General features: G+C 41.1%; 1 protein-coding gene across 1 annotated transcript in view; it reads right to left on the minus strand.

The window, feature by feature from the left end:
* Positions 1–416: 416 nt before the first annotated feature.
* Positions 417–16,376, minus strand: part of LOC308102195 (netrin receptor UNC5D-like) — a gene marked incomplete at both ends in the record, with an annotated part of 127,332 nt that continues 111,372 nt past the window's right edge. Inside the window, 6 exons of the mRNA XM_080451796.1 lie at positions 417–519; positions 757–888; positions 2,073–2,202; positions 2,732–3,229; positions 9,930–10,079; positions 13,222–13,407. Coding sequence (XP_080307922.1) covers positions 417–519; positions 757–888; positions 2,073–2,202; positions 2,732–3,229; positions 9,930–10,079; positions 13,222–13,407 — 1,199 coding nt within the window. The remainder of the gene's footprint in view (positions 520–756; positions 889–2,072; positions 2,203–2,731; positions 3,230–9,929; positions 10,080–13,221; positions 13,408–16,376) is intronic.

Here is a 16,376-nt window from a genome sequence, read left to right on the forward strand (position 1 = left end):
TTTATTTTAGCTATATATCGTTGCTGTTGGGCAGAAACCTCTTATCTCTAAACTTGTTGTGTTTTTTCATAAATTAACGGCCAACTTGATCATAGTACAGCGTCACACATGTAGATATGTTTTAATTTGATAGATAGCGCCTAGTCTCGCATAGCCAGACAACTATTCCACAATCTCCGAATGCTATATAGAGCCTAGAACTACACCTCCCGAAATCCGAGAACGGAAGCTGTCATCTGTTTGTCATTTCCATTCATGAAAATATATTTTAAAATATCTTTACATTTTATTTTAGAATTTCCATTTCTAATAAGCAGCAAGCTATGTATGCTTCGATTATTTTGATTTGTATTAGGACACATTTTTACGACTGCAAAGACAAAACGGAAGCGGGGAGGAAGCATCCACTTTATCCTCTAATCTTTTTCAGCACCGTCGTTGCATTTGAAAATGGTGGAAGGCAACAGTCTGGCTCGTGAGACTAGATAGCTCCTTACAAGTTTGTCGTTGAGAGCACGTCTGAAAGAAAAAGACGGGGAAACACAGGTTTTAAATCAGGATCACTTTGTATAATGCACCGATTCCTTTTGATTATTATGGGCAAATGTACTGTACTGGGTTGTAAGATAAATCTGTCCGGATTCGGAAGGACGGGCACTTTTTTGAAAGAGCCTTCTCCTTTCTAAAGATTTAACTTCGACATAAGTATGATTCAGTGTGTCACTTTTATAACTCCTCTGTGTAAACCTCTGTTACATGTTGATGGCTTGTTGGTCAAAGTCACATATTCTCCGTAGTCTCTGAAACTGTCCAAAAGGTATGTTGGAGATGACACTAGAGGGATGGAAGCTGTCTGCCCGTAGGATACTATTGCGGTCACTACTTTTCCTGAAGATAGATGTGTGTATACGTCATATGTCATTGGCATCCTTTGACATCCTCATATTTTGCTCGATTCCAAGCTCAGTCTAAGATTATCATTAGTTGATGAATAGATGAGTAGTTGAATTGTTCCCCCCATAGGCCCAAGAAGAGTCCTGCATAGCCGGGGGCATAGGCTGCACCCATGGCCGTCCCTTTCTCTTGTCTGTAAAGTTGATCCTGAAATAGAAATACATTGTTTCAGTGACACAATGAAGTCGCTCCTCAGATCTTTGCTGTAAATAGTGTCTTAGTGCCTGTGAACAATGTTTATGTATAGAGATTCAACATCCAATGTCCATAGTGACTAAAAAAGCATCGCTAATATTTTGTAGGTCATTCAGTTTAAAAACAAAACATGTGTAGTGTCTTGAAGGCAGGTAAGGTGGAAATGAAAAGTTTAATGAAGTAAACAAAGAATTTAGAAGATGGTTCAGACAAGGGTTCATTACCACTAATGATAGGTCTGCCTGGTGGATTGACATTGTCTCTGTGGATTTTGGGTAGCATGTAGAATGATTCCAACCTAGGGCTTTTTTGCAATAACAAGTCATATTCTTTATCAGTAATCCATTTTTCATCTTTAGCAGTGTCAAGTAGTTGTTTACGCTCAGAGTTCATGTTTTCCAGATTATTTAGTTGCCGTAAAGTCTCTTGAATATATTAACCCTTACCCCAAATCACTGTGGCGCTGTCCCTTGTCAGCCATCTTAACCACCAAGTTGTTGTTGTTCTGAAGTCCTAGAATAGCCTGGTTCTCCTCCTTTGTAGGGTTGAATTTCCGTTGTCTTCTGGTCCCATCCTGAAAAAGTGTTTCCACATCATGCGTTAGTTTTTTTGTAAATGCGTTCCAACAAGCATTGTTGTTGACTGAAAAGAACGTTGATTTGGGCTTGAAAAGGGCTGAAGGCTATATACTGTAGCCTGCTCAGTTTTTTTTTTGTTTTGTATTATTATTATTATTATTATTATTATTATTATTATTATAACCTTTATTATTTTCTGGTGAGAACTGTGAGATACTTTTAAAGGTAGATTCCTATAGAACTTGAACAATTCAACTTTTGTTTTAAATTCATTTGCGGTATATGTTGGGGCAAAAGATAGTCCTTTCGATAGAACAGACATGCAGGCATCAGAAAGAATTGTACCTGATATATTTATCACCGTCTGGTTCCCTGTGTCGGTCCGGTGCTGCGTTCCCGTAGCCGGTCCCGGTCGTCCGAATGGTGTTGAGTGAAGTGTCCGCTTCCTCCTGCCCCTCCTCGTCTTCCTCTTCCTCTGAAGTTTGTGGTGTCTGTGCGGTTTTCTAAAACAATCAGAAGTGCTAATAAAGTGGTCATGTACAATGCGATAATGCACGACCTCAGCCAAGACATTATTATCAGCTTGTTCTACTTATAAAAAAGTAAAATAAAAAGTGAGATTGTGTTTGTAATTTTTTTCTCATTCATATTTGAGGAAAAACTGCAAACAATAGCTGCATGGTCTTGGTAACAACTTTTTTGTCCAACAAACACCTGCTACCATTTGTACAGTTACAGTTCAATCAATCATGAGCATTGATTTAGAATGTCATCTGTCCTCCAGCATGGCGGTGTTACGGTGAAATTGGTGACCTGCCGAAATATGTGACCATCTTGTGGACTTCACATAACTCACATGGAGGTCTTTAAATATGTGGCCTGAATACCACTAGGTTTAACTCTGCTAATTAACAAACCACAAGGATTTACGTTCGGACACTGACGTTACGTGGCGTAAAATGACGGAAATTTGAGTCTTGGAATTCAGATTAAATTAGACTCACCTGTGTTGGGTATCACCATCCTGCCTCCTGCATGGCCAAACACCCCTGTAGTTTTGTGGTGAGGCGTGAAGAGACTCTTCTCTCTTCTGCCCAGGGTGGCATCTACCCCCATCATACTGTATTCTGGTGCCAGGGTGGCATCTACCCCCATCCTGGTGTAGTCTGGTGCCAGGGTGGCATCTACCCCCATCCTGTTGTAGTCTGGTGCCAGGGTGGCATCTGCCCCCATCCTGTTGTAGTCTGGTGCCAGGGTGGCATCTACCCCCATCCTGTTGTAGTCTGATGCCAGGGTGGCATCTACGCCCATCCTGTTGTAGTCTGGTGCCAGGGTGGCATCTACCCCCATCCTGTTGTAGTCTGGTGCCAGGGTGGCATCTACCCCGATCCTGTTGTAGTCTGGTGCCAGGGTGGCATCTACCCCCATCCTGCTGTAGTCTGGTGCCAGGCGTCGGGGGAAGGTTTGGGTAGGGTGGGATATGGCGTGGTACTCTGCTCTCTCTGCCACCCCAAGAGACACCAAGCACAAACATTAAAAAGATAAATAATGTGTGCTTAATCCCACACTTCCTTCCGTCCAGAATAATACAATTTTAAATATAGGCTACTGACAAACGTCATGTTAAGTTGGACATCAGCTTTTTAGCCTTGTTAGGAGGGGCTCTAAAGGCTGCAGCATACTCCACTATAACGTAGTTTCAGCTTTCGGTAAGCCAAGATCAAAATGATGTTATTGCAGAGCAAACAACATGGGCAGTGCCTTACTGATGTTCGGCAAGTCACACTTCCCGACCAGGGGGAAGAACAGATTGGTGAAGTTAGAAGTGTTTTTAGATTTTCAGTGGTGTAAAGAAACTTACAATTATTTGACAGCTTTAGTTACTATAGTTACTTTGCAGATTTAGATTATTATCACAAAACATACATTAACCACCTAATATATATATATGACCTCATATATATTACAGACATTTTAAAATAGCCGATCTACAGGCTCACCATGTGTCACAATGCGACGCATTGTAAGCTTGTAGATCTGCTATTTTCAAGATATATTTTATACATTTTGAACTTGTGAAATGGGACATTCTGCACAATGAATGACTACTTTTACGTTTGGTAGGCTACTTTAAGAATATGCTGATGCCAGTACTTTTGTACTTTTACTCAAGTACATTTTTAATACTGGAATTTTGCTTGTAACAGAGTATTTCTACATTGCAGTATTGATCCTTTTACCTAAGTAAAACATGTGAGTACTTCTTCCATCACTGATGGTTTTGTTCTGCAAAAAGAAAGATTATAGGAGCATAGGCGGCGGGTAACGAAGGCTAGGGTAGGCTAAGCCTTCCCAAATGTGATGCTGAGAAATTCTGGGAATTGTGCAAATTATATATCGTTGCTCAATTTTTTTCTCCCATAAATCAGGGCCATTGAACACCCTTTACATCTCTGTGTTGGTAAAAAAAATATTGAACCAATGAAAAGCATTAAAAAGCGCTTCTGACAAAACCAGCTAACTCCATTGGATCCTCAAATTCTCTGCTAAACCAGCTAACTCCATCGGAGTTAGCTGGTTTTGCTGACTCAAGGCTCCACCCCCTTTTGACCTCCAACCTCATTGTGAGCTTGGAGTTCCATTCATCTGTTCTTATCAATGATGAACAAAACCTCTTAACCTCCTTTTTTCATTTCCTGAAAAATGAACATTTTGGAGTTAGCTGGTTCCTGCCGGACAGCAGAGATATAATATATGTGCGCAGCATTATTTAGGCTAAAAATAAGAATGAAATAACATAACCCTAACCTAACCCTAACCCTAAAACCGAAATAAAGTTACCAAAAACCGAAAAGAAACTAACAAAATACGCAAAAAAAAAAACATTTTTTCCGCACGCGTCCACTGAAGTCAGTGTTGGTCCGTTCAAACCACGTCGGCAGGTCTCTTGTGTTATGCTTCAATGATGAGAGCATTAGGAATTATTTCTATTATATTGCCTGATATTTCCTCACTCCTCTATCCTCACTTGAACCAGGATTTCAAGTGGTGTGACGGCCATGCCAGGTCTTTTATTCCTGCTCCAAAGTTATAGGAGAAAGGATTAGGAGGCATCTCTGAGGAACTATGAGCGAGGCATGCTTCCAGGAAGATGTTCCAAGCTGAACAGCATGATGTTAATGACTCCATCCGTACAGCTGAATGGATGGAGTCACGAAATGGATGTGGCTTAACATGACACTTCAGAGGAGCTGAGATGTCACTTCTCCAACATGTATTCATTTCCTCTCTCCTTACACTGGCCCCTTTTCCGCTAGGGTTGAACCAGTTTCGGTTATTTTTCCACTGCCAAATGTTGAACCAGTTCCGAGCACTTAAAGTTTGTTCGAAAAGGGAACCACCACAAAACCACAAAAAATGGTTCATCTGGAAGTCGGACGGTGAAGACATGTGTAAACAAACAATGGCAAAATCAAAAGACAAAAGAAGTTAGAAACTACCACAAGAAAGAGCAAACTATATGCAGAACTAGTTGAAGAGTTGGCGAAAGCTGGCTTCAATCGAACGGCAGACCAAATCATCAACAAACTCAAGAAACTTAAATCGGAATACCGAGACGCAAAGACAGAGTTGTCCAAAAGTGGAGCGGGAAATGATACGGCTGATGTGTTTCCATATTATGATACTGTTGACGCCGCATTGGGACACAGACCTGCAAACTAGCTGACTGGGTCACTGAATTCCGCGACAGCAATGCTGAATGAGTCCAACCCTGGATCCCTATCCATATTGTCAACACCGAATGATGACGGTAGGTTGGCTGTTATGTTTTCTTTTTGTAACAGTTTGAGACAACATTTGGAGATTTTGTATAGGTAATTGTATTGTATGTCGTTCATTTACTGTACATATGGGTACCCAGAGTACAGGGTACCCATATGAATAGCATGAACGACATACAATACCATTATCCATACAAATTCTCCACTGTACATTGTACAGTGTACACTGTACAGCTTTCAATCCCGGCCACTACATTTGATTTGGTAAAGCGCGGCCTGCTTCCTGATCTGAAGGCACGCCCACTTGTAGGCCAGTGCGTACGCGATATGACGAACCCCCCGACAGATTCAAACGCAGAGCAGAATATGTTCTTGAGAGATTACATGCATAGTGACCTTACCATCAACTTTAATAATGCACACAATTCCCATCTGTTCATATACTGGCCATGCACCTCATGTGTGACATAATAAGCATTAATATTGTTGTGCTCTTATATTGCCGTTAAAATTGTCCAGCATCAGTGAAGACACCTCCACTAGCAGACCTGATACCTCTGCTGCTTCTGCTTCCGGAGACATCTCTGAACAGAGATCAGTTAAACAAAAAAAGGGAGTAAGTACGCTGGGCATATCCTTCTATTTTGTCCAGGGTTGTTGTGTATTGTAACCATTAGATTTAAGTCCCCCTCCTATTGGATATTAAGGATGGATTGTTTACCACACGTAGTCAAGAATGCAATTATCTCTGCATTCATTCATTCAATTATTGTAAACCAATGCTGACCTTTAACTCAGAAAAATGCAAGAGGATGTCCTTGACTATCTGCAGAGAGCGGATGAAAGGGCTGAGGAGAGAGATGAGAGGATGCTGCAACAGATGCAGCAGTCGACCTCTTATCTGCTGGGGCTGGTGGAGAGGATGGTCTCTAGTCTACCTTTAAGGAGTCAGCAACCCCAATCAGGGACAGAACAGCAATCACTAATTTCTGTTAAGTGTTTTGTAAGTGATATGTTCTTGTTGAAATAAGAGTTAATTGCTCTACATTGTGATAGTAATCGTTGCAATAAGATTGTTTGTTCAGTAACAGGGGTTTCCCATCTGGGCTGGAGAGACGGGGAGACCCCTAAACACTATAGCGACGATTACTATGCAAAGACTTGTTTTCACCCACACATATCCTTTACAACACCTTAAAAGCACTTGAGTTGAGTTAGTTCAATTTAAGACAAAGAAAATAAAAGTGTGAATTAAATATGGAGTCAGTTGGTTTCTCCTTAGCATAATGTGTTTACAGTTGTATAGTTGCATGTACTTGCTGCAATTATTTATGTTGAGATACAGTGTAATGAAATTACATTACCAAACACATTTGCAGTCTTTTTATGTTTGTGTAACATAATGTATAAATCAAAGGCATGTAAATATATATTTTCCTTAAAGAAAAACTCTTTGCTGCAACACTGAAAAGCCCAAAAGTGTAATGATCTCTACTGAGCTACATAAACAATACAACAAAGGGGGACCATTTTTTTAAATATGAAAATACTAAAGTTCGTCTCCTGGCATGGCACAGCACATTTTGGATCATAATAAAGTCACATACAAATGCATGGCATTACAACATTAGCCATACATAGCCAATTTACAAGCTCACAACGTGTCCCGTTGCGATGAGTTGTGAGCTTGTAGATTGGCTTTTTGGATTTTTGGTGAAGAGATTTGATGTAAACAGAAAAAAGCGGTCCAAGTACAGTCAACTCAGGTCCAGTTACTAAGTCTAAAGCATGGGTCTTCAACAGGGGGTCCTCAGGTTACTATAGGGGGGCCCCCAAATGTGATAGGGACCTATATATTTGTTTTACATTAACCACTTGAACTCTAGGCTAGCATCCCTATTCTGAGGGGAACTTTCATTGATAATAGCAGATCTACAAGCTCACAACGGATCTGTTATTTTCGGTGAAGAGATGGTGGAGGGGAAAAGAGCAGACCAAGTACAGAGCCAATGGTCAAGTTTAGCAAGTATTGAAAATACACATTAGCAAAAAATTTACACAACACGACGATAGTCAAACAAGTCCATGAAGCTATTTATGAAAGTTTAATCTGCAACAGAATTGTATACAATATATAGTGGGGGGTCCCTGCTTCATCTCTCTCTCAGCTAAGGGGTCCTTGGCCTCAAAAACCTCTTCAACGTTTTCAGGCCAAGGACCCCCTAGCTAAGAGAGAGATGAAGCAGGGACTCCCTCTATATTGTATAAAATTGTGTTTCAGATTAAACTTTTTTTTTGTTTTACTTGGTCTGCTCTTTTTTCCCTCTACACCTACAGTATACCTCTTTGCCAAAAATAGCAAATCTATAAGCTCACACCACCTTGCACTGCGAGGTGTTGTGATCGGCTAAAGTTCTCCTCAGAAAAGGGATGCTAGGGTTCAAGTGGTTAATGTAAAAAAAATATCATATCACACAAAGATTTGGCGGCCCCCCTGTAGTAACTCTGAGGACCCCCTAGGGGTCCCGGACCCCCTGTCGAAGACCCCTAGTCTAGAGGGTTTAAATGGTTAACTCCAGTTCAATGTCAAGTCTTTTGTCAGCAGCGTAGCCAAATGTAAGATACTAATCTGTGCTGTGAACAAACCCAAAACTATTCAAACTTTTGCCAGACTTGTTCCACATGCATTGCTGTTATATTTACAGTCCAATAAACTGTCTTTGTGTGGAAAAAGGTCTCTATAAAACAAAAAAAATCCTAATTCAATTAATTCATTTTCTTTCACATCTTGAAATTAAAACAACACAAAGAACAAGCAGGCATAATGCCTAAACACACAAAAAAACTACAGATATGGTACAGTACAACACAAATGAACATAATAACAAACTACAGCATGCACTGTACAATACTCATTACATTAACCCATTAAGACCTGAGGCCGATACTACAAATGTATTCTAAATCCTAACAGTTTCCTGTAAAACCTGATCTATATATTGTCATGGGCAGAAACCTCTTATCTCCATATTTAAACTTTTTGTGTTTTTTCGTAAATTAATGCCCTGCTTGGTCATACTACAGTGTCACACAAAAGCAGCAAAAGTAGCAGATCTAGTAGTCGATCCGCTACTTCTGCTGCTTTTGAATTTGAATCCTGAAAAGTAACAGTTTTGGACATATGAGGCTTCCACCCGGCAGAGACGATATAGCTAAATAAATAACACAGATGCTTTTCCGGGTTTTAATGGGTTTAAACAGGATTGAAATAGTTGAACAGTGCAGCTCACACATCAGATCCATCCTGCTGTTCATGTTCTTATTCACGGACGACGGCTCCATGTTCAAATGCTGCTGCATCGCGGGGATGCCCTCATTGGACTCAGTGTACCGATGACCCCCATGCTCCTCACACATGTTGTGCAGCATACAGCATGACAGAACCATCTAATCCTCAAGGTTCAATGCACAGTCATTTCTCTTCAGGAGACACCTCCATCTAACCCTTTAGCCAAAAAGTTGTCTCCACTGCCTTCGCACTGCTTAACCCAGTGGTTACCCACCTTTTCAGCCCGCGACCCCCCCCCCCCCCCAACAAAAATAATCATATTTGAACTAGGGACCCCCCCACCCTGACAATCACTTTGAATGCAAGAGGCATTACATATTCTCTTACGCTCCCTGGAAGTGTAGACTGCCTATCTGTTCTGTTATTGGATGGACCATCTCCTTTGGCTATGGAATGGAAACCATGACTACGCTGTCTGGAGATGGGGTAAAACATATTTTTTTTATAAATAACTGTGCCGTGTCGCAGACTTCAAAGGGATGTTTTAGAGCTGACAAACCTTTGTTCTGCGTGCTCATTTCCTAAAATGTGCGTGTGTTGAACGGTTTGAGGGTGAAAGTGTCCCATTTGATTAAACTGAATACTGAAGTGCATTTATATATATATATATATATATATATATATATATATATATATATATATATATATATATATATATATATATATATATATATATATATATATATATATATCATTCTGAATAACAGTGATCAAAGCTACTGAAGCAACACATTCAATAATGGGTTGATTTTTATTTATACTATCAATTTATTTGAAAAAATAATTTGACCCCATCTCCCAGACAGCGTATAGTTTGTTGTGCATGGTGTGGGAGAAAGAATGCATGTCAAACAGCTCATGAGAAATGTAGCATTTACAACATGACATGGTTGTAAGTCCAGCCGACTTGATTCCTCGGGACTTGCATATAATCCTCTCCTCCTCGCTCGGAGGCGGTACTAATGCGCGAGTGGAGGACGCGAGTGGAGTGACTGAGTGTGGAAGTTGGGGTATTGGAATTTGGCTAAGGAAAAGACGCAAGTGAGGGAAGCAAGGATCTGTTCCTCTCACCTTTGACCTTGAGGTCAGGTAAGGGGTCAAAGAGTGACCGCTCAACCATCAGATCCTTCTCCATGGAGTCCTGGAAACACATGGTGCTGGTGTAGGTTCTAGACGCCGTCAGATCAGGCTGCATGGAGGAGTTGATCAGCAGAGGATTTCCTGAAAAACACAGTAATATGGGCAGTTTGTTTTGTTAGTGAATATACAGTTATGGCCCTATCTTGCGTGCCGACTTATCCCTTATACCTAATCTTATCAGGTATTTTTTTTTATATTGAAAAACATTTTAAAATAGAGAAAAATGCCTAATAAGATAAGGCATAAGGCATTAAGGCGCCGCGCAAGATGGGGACCCCAGTCTTTGTGCAAAACCTTAGTCCCGGGTTTCCAGAAGGTGGCATACCCGTTTCCTGTTCCGGTTCAGCTTTGTATAATTGGCGCGGCAGCAGATTTGAACCGCAAACACTTAAGACACCTTCACAGAACAGGAAATGGGTATGCCACCTTCTGGAAACCCGGGACTACAGTTATATACTCGGTGCATTTAAACAACAACCATTTTATCTGGTCAAGGTCACTTTAATGTGCACAAATCAGTAGATGAGAGCAGATAACAGTAGAATCTGGCAAAGAGAAGTGGATATGCAGTAATTTATATCCGCTAGCCTATCATTTGTACTCACCATGGAAAAAATTATGCAAAACACTCTCCATCATTAACCATATTCCATATTCCATATTCACACAGCAGCCCTTTTGCTCTTACTAGGGTGGGGGTGGAATGCATTCCTGTGTTTTACATTATCCACCACACCTTTGATTATAATTAACATTTTTTTTAAATAAATATATTTTTTAGATGATAAATAAATAAATCACTTTAAGCAGCCATTTGAAGCTGTGAAAAAAAGCATAAATAAAACTTGTTCTAAGCTCAGTAAATCATTTTGAGCTTAAAAATGATCTTGATGTTACATTTTACAGCTACACGACCCTGTCCGTCCGTGTAGCTGTGTATCCGTTTGTGAACAGCTAATTTAAGCCTATAACTCTTGAACCATAGGTCATACAGTAAAGTTTTCCTACTAGATCATGCCATAACTCCTCATATAGTCCCCGCCCATTTGTGCCTGACTACATTTTCAGATCATCGTGATACCAGCCTTCGATAAGAAATAAAATACATGGAGGAATCTTGTGTCAGAGAAGCAAAAAGTAAAGATCAGAGCGTTTCAAAGTCACTCTTTTAGCATGTAAACGAATGTAAATAAAGTTGATTCAGACAATATAGAGCATCACCAAACCCAGTAGGCTACTGTTTTTTTAATTATTTTTTTTATGTTAACTTCCTGTTGATTTCGCTATTTTTATTGGGAAGAAACCCCAGACTGGATCCGCGGATCCGGATCTTCAAATAGTCAAATGAACAGTGAGTTGAAATTTGTATTAAAAAAAAAAGAACGGAGGGGCACGGTGGCGCAGTCGGTAGCGCTGTCGCCTCACAGCTAGAAGGTCCTGGGTTCGATTCCCGCCGGGGACGCTGTGGGCGCTGGGGGCGTGTCTTCTCCTCCGTGTCATCAGTGCCCATACCCTAGGTGGGGTCGGCGAAAGGTCCTACTCTGTGTGGAGTTTGCATGTTCTCCCCGTGTCTCCTAGGGTAGTTAATACCCTCACAAAAACATGTAGTAATCCTGGTCGCTATACCGCCTCCCCCATGACAGCCGGGGCGCCTGATGGAGGGGAAGGGAACTGGTTGGAATAACGTGTTCCTTCCACGCGCTACGTCCAACCAGGGAAACTCCCCCCTGTCGGGTGACAAGAAGGTCAGTTGGCTCTCATGCCTGAAGGAAGCATGAGCTCGGCCCTGGCCTCCCTACTGTGGGGGACTGGTGTAGTGCTGGTGTAGGGCTGGTGTAGCGCCCAGGATCACTTAGGAAATTGGCACCGGGTGAAAAAAAATGGGTTACAAAAATCACGGGATAAAAATTTAAAGAAAAAAAAAAAAACGGTACTGGGTTTGGTGATGTTCTATATTGTCTGAATCAGCTTTTTTTGTGCTCATTTATGTGCTAAAAGATTGACTTTGAGAGCTGTTTCATTGTACAATGTAAGTCAATGAGGAGCATATTTTAAATCATCAATTTCTAATCGGTGGAGCAATTATTTAAAAAATATATTATTTTATTTCTTGTCCACCATTGGAGGTGCATCATGGCAAGGTAACTACACAACCCAAACCTCTACTAAAGTGGTCTTGCCCTTTAAGCCCTATATACATAATATGACAGATAGCAAAAATAGCCAATCTATAAGCTTGCAATGCGTAAATCAAAACTTTACCCACATTAACCCCAGGGTTAAAGTGGAAATGCTTCCATTCTAGGGGCACGTGAAAAAACTATACATTTGCCAATTGGTTCAAAAATATTATAATATTGTGTTATAGGAGCCTTTGTATACTTTCAAACTAGTAGCTAATCCGTTATAAGGTTTAGCAAAGACAATTGAAGATGTCTATCTTTTAACTTTTAGTGAGACTGTTATTTAGTGAGGCCTAATGAGTGGCAGAGAGAGGTTTTGTCCTCTCTTTTTTAATCAGAGCTACAACTTATAACAACACTGTCACCTTTGATGCTACTTAATGTGAAATAACCAACATCTACAGTCGTCTTTGTTAAATATTAAAAATGATTAGTTACCAGTTTGAAAGTTCACAAAGCCTCCTATAATAATATTTTTAACCAGGAAAAGTAAACTTGTCACAAATTGAGAAATGGATCGGTTTTTTTTTCACATGTTCCTAGAATCATTGGCACATTAAAGTAGCACTATGTAACTTTCCTCTTCTACCCCGGATTTGAACCCGGTTTCCTGCGCAAGTGCTGATATTTTTTACCATTGAGCTAATAGAGCTTACCTGCTTGCTCAGGGGATAAATTGACTATTGACCATCGGGTCAGAATTTGTGTCAGATCCTGTGTCTAGGTGAGACATGACCTTTGACACAATCTAAATGTCTCAATAGGAGAGCAGGGAGACAAAATACAACCACCCCAATTGTATAAGTTATATTGTATTAACATACTCTACCATACAAATTGGACAAAATGTAAATGTATTAATTAAGCTAAAGTTACATAGTGCTGCTTTAATATGAATAAATGACTGTATTTGTGCATGCAGAAAAAATTATAAATTTAAAACACCATTACACCAACATTGTTTTTGTAAGGCACGTGTGTGTGTGTGTGTGTGTGTGTGTGTGTGTGTGTGTGTGTGTGTGTGTGTGTGTCGAGCTCACCTTGGCTACAGGACTTGAACGTGAAGGACTGGAAGTCTGCAGTGAGAGCCGAGGAGTCGATGACATCCACACCGTACTGGTTCTGGTTTCTCCTGTACAGAGTGACGCCCACGATCAGCAGAACTACCGTCACCAGGCCTGCAGCCACGCCCGAGTACAGAGCTACATCTCTGCTGCTGTCCACACCTGAAGCAGAGAGAGAGAGAGAGAGAGAGACGCCTGAGTACAGAGCTACACAAGTAAGACGCGCGAACGCTGGAAGCGAACGCAGCTCGAAAATATTGTGTTTACGGACTTGTAATCCGTGTTATTTCACCGTGATGGGGAGAGAACATTGACATCGTGTGTGTGTGTGTGTGTGTGTGTGTGTGTGTGTGTGTGTGTGTGTTTTGCAGGCTGTTGTGCATTTTAATCAGAGCATTGTCTACATTCCTGCACTCTGGCGCACTCTGGCGGCTGCACACAGGCAGTGCATGCACACAGAGACACAGAGACACAGAGACACACACACAACCCGAGCACGGTTTCATAGTAAGCTGCACTTGGGCGGAGGCTCCTTCCGCGTTCGCAATCACTGCTGCTGTCCACACCTGAAGCAGAGAGAGAAAGAGAGAGAGATAGAGAGACACCTGAGTACAGAGCTACATCACTGCTGCTGTCCACACCTGAACCAGAGAGAGAGAGAGATAGAGAGACACCTGAGTACAGAGCTACATCACTGCTGCTGTCCACGCCTGAACCAGAGAGAGAGAGAGAGAGAGAGAGAGAGAGAGAGAGAGAGGGGGAGGGAGGGAGGGAGTGAGAGAGAGACCACCGTCACCGTGCCCAGTGGTGGAAAATGTACTAAAATTATTTACAAGTACAAATACTGCAATATAGAAATATTCTGTTACAATTTAAATTAAAAGTACAAACGTATTGGCATCACAATGTACTGAAAAGTAACTAGTAGCTAAAGTTTTCAAATAATTGTAGTGGAGTAAAAGTACAACATTTGCCTCTGAGATGTAGTGGAGTAGAAGTAAAAGTATAGACAATTGGAAATACTCCAGTAAAGTAAAAGTACCGCAAAATTGTACTTAAGTACAGTACTTGAGTAAATGTACTTTGTTACTTTACACCACTGGTCCCACCACCATGATGATGCCATTGCGTGACATCATCTATGACATCATTGGGGTCTATATGATACTGCATCTCAGTTGCCAATTTGTATGCAGAATTTGTCCGCTGTATTTCCCCATCCTATCTATTAGTAACAGCCAACTAGTGGTGTTCTAGTTTCCTGTTACTTCCAATTTCCTGTTTCTCTGATCTTCAGTAAGGCTGTTCTGCTAACCGTGTCTCAGTGAAGTCTGCTTTTGAGTCCTTCACCAACCCCCTTGTGACAGCTAGTGCACACAATAACGGTGTAAGGAATGTTGTGCTGTACAGTTTATCCAATGAAAAGACAAAAGTGTCTTTTATTTTTACCTAATTGGGCTTATGCTGTTGTGCCAGTGGGACACAAAGTGTACTACTTTGTAGGATTCTGTGATCAGATCTGTGTCTTCAACACAGTGTCTTTATGCTGGATGAAGGTGCCTCCAGTGACAACTGGAAGAGAACGTCCCTTTGAGCTTCCCTGCAGACGCCAGGACCACACAGCTGTGCTCATAGAAGATTCCGTATACATCTGGGGACGGTATCCTTATTGCAAAGAGCTTCATTCATTCAATGTCGACATCCACAGATGGCTCCAGCACGATGTTTCTGGGACTGTTCCAGAGGAGAGGCATGGCCACTCAGCCTCTGTCTTGGGGAATGTCATGTATATCCATGGAGGAGAGACATTTAAATGGTTTTCTGATGTTTTCTATAATGACATGTACAAGTTGGACACAAGCACAATGGTCTGGTCTATAATTAACACCAGAGGCACGCCACCACCTGCTTCATTCAGTCACTCTGCCACCATAATCGGGACAAAGATGTTTGTATTTGGGGGCTGTGGGGAACGCAATGCCCTCTACAACAATGTCAGAGTGTTTGACACAGAGACCAACTGCTGGATGAGCAGGCCTTCTGCACAGCTTATTGCAGAAGGATGCAGGAGTCATTCAGCCTTTGCCTACAATGGAGAGCTGTACACATTTGGCGGAAAAATAATTTTGGGGCGCTTACATGGTCTGTTGTGGAAATTCAATCCAGAGACCTTCTCCTGGAAGAAGGTTGATCCCAAGGGCAAGACACTGTGTTCAGAGAGTCCAGAGAAAATGTGCTGTTGCATGGTGGGGAATCGTATCATCATCTTTGAAGGGTACAGAAGAGTCCCAGCAAGACTTGACGTGTACATCTTAGATTTAAGTCCTAGTCTTAAGACGTTGTGCAAGCTAGCAGCTATTAAGTACGGTCTGGATCAGTCTGAACTCCCACACAACATCAGGTGTGAACTGGCAGCCATGACTACCAACAGCAGTCTAATTTCCCCACTTATGAAAGTTGTGATAATAATAATAATGATGATAACGATAATGATTATTTGCATCGTTCCTGACTTGCATCGTTCCTGAGTAAAGTGGTAACGATAAATATTAAAAAAATATATATAAATCATATCAAACATGTGGGCAGTCACTTCTTTGGTATACAGTTAACGTTCACAAGAGAGATTATGCTGATGCTGGTCCAGCGATTAGTGAGATAATCCCTGGACAGACAAAGGATTATGAACAGTGGTCCCTAAATGGCTTACCAGTATCCCCATTTTTATGTACATTGGATGGGGGCTCCTAGGGGTACTCTGAAAGTTCTATTTAAATTGTCTGATATTGGTTATGATCAGTTTATCCCACATAAAATCTATTAAATGTAGCAACGCATGTACAGTACATGTTAAACAGTACATCTGGGTATGCAATATGGCATATCTTGTTATCACAACCAACTGCAAATATATGTCAGTCACTCGTCGTCAATGAAATACAAGCTGCCACCCAGCTCCTTGCATCATTGTTTCACCTGGCCTGAGTGAGTTTCTGATACTAAAGCCAAACATGAATAGCTAAAACAAGAAAACAACAAAAAAAACACAAAAAACACAAAAAACACGAACAAAAAAAGAAATAGCTGCCAAGCCAGCTCGCTGCGTCATTTTCTTTTAACTGGAATGAGTT

Source organism: Gymnoscopelus braueri (assembly GCF_963280865.1).
Source record: "Gymnoscopelus braueri genome assembly, chromosome: 15".
NCBI classification, from domain to species: Eukaryota; Metazoa; Chordata; class Actinopteri; order Myctophiformes; family Myctophidae; genus Gymnoscopelus; species Gymnoscopelus braueri.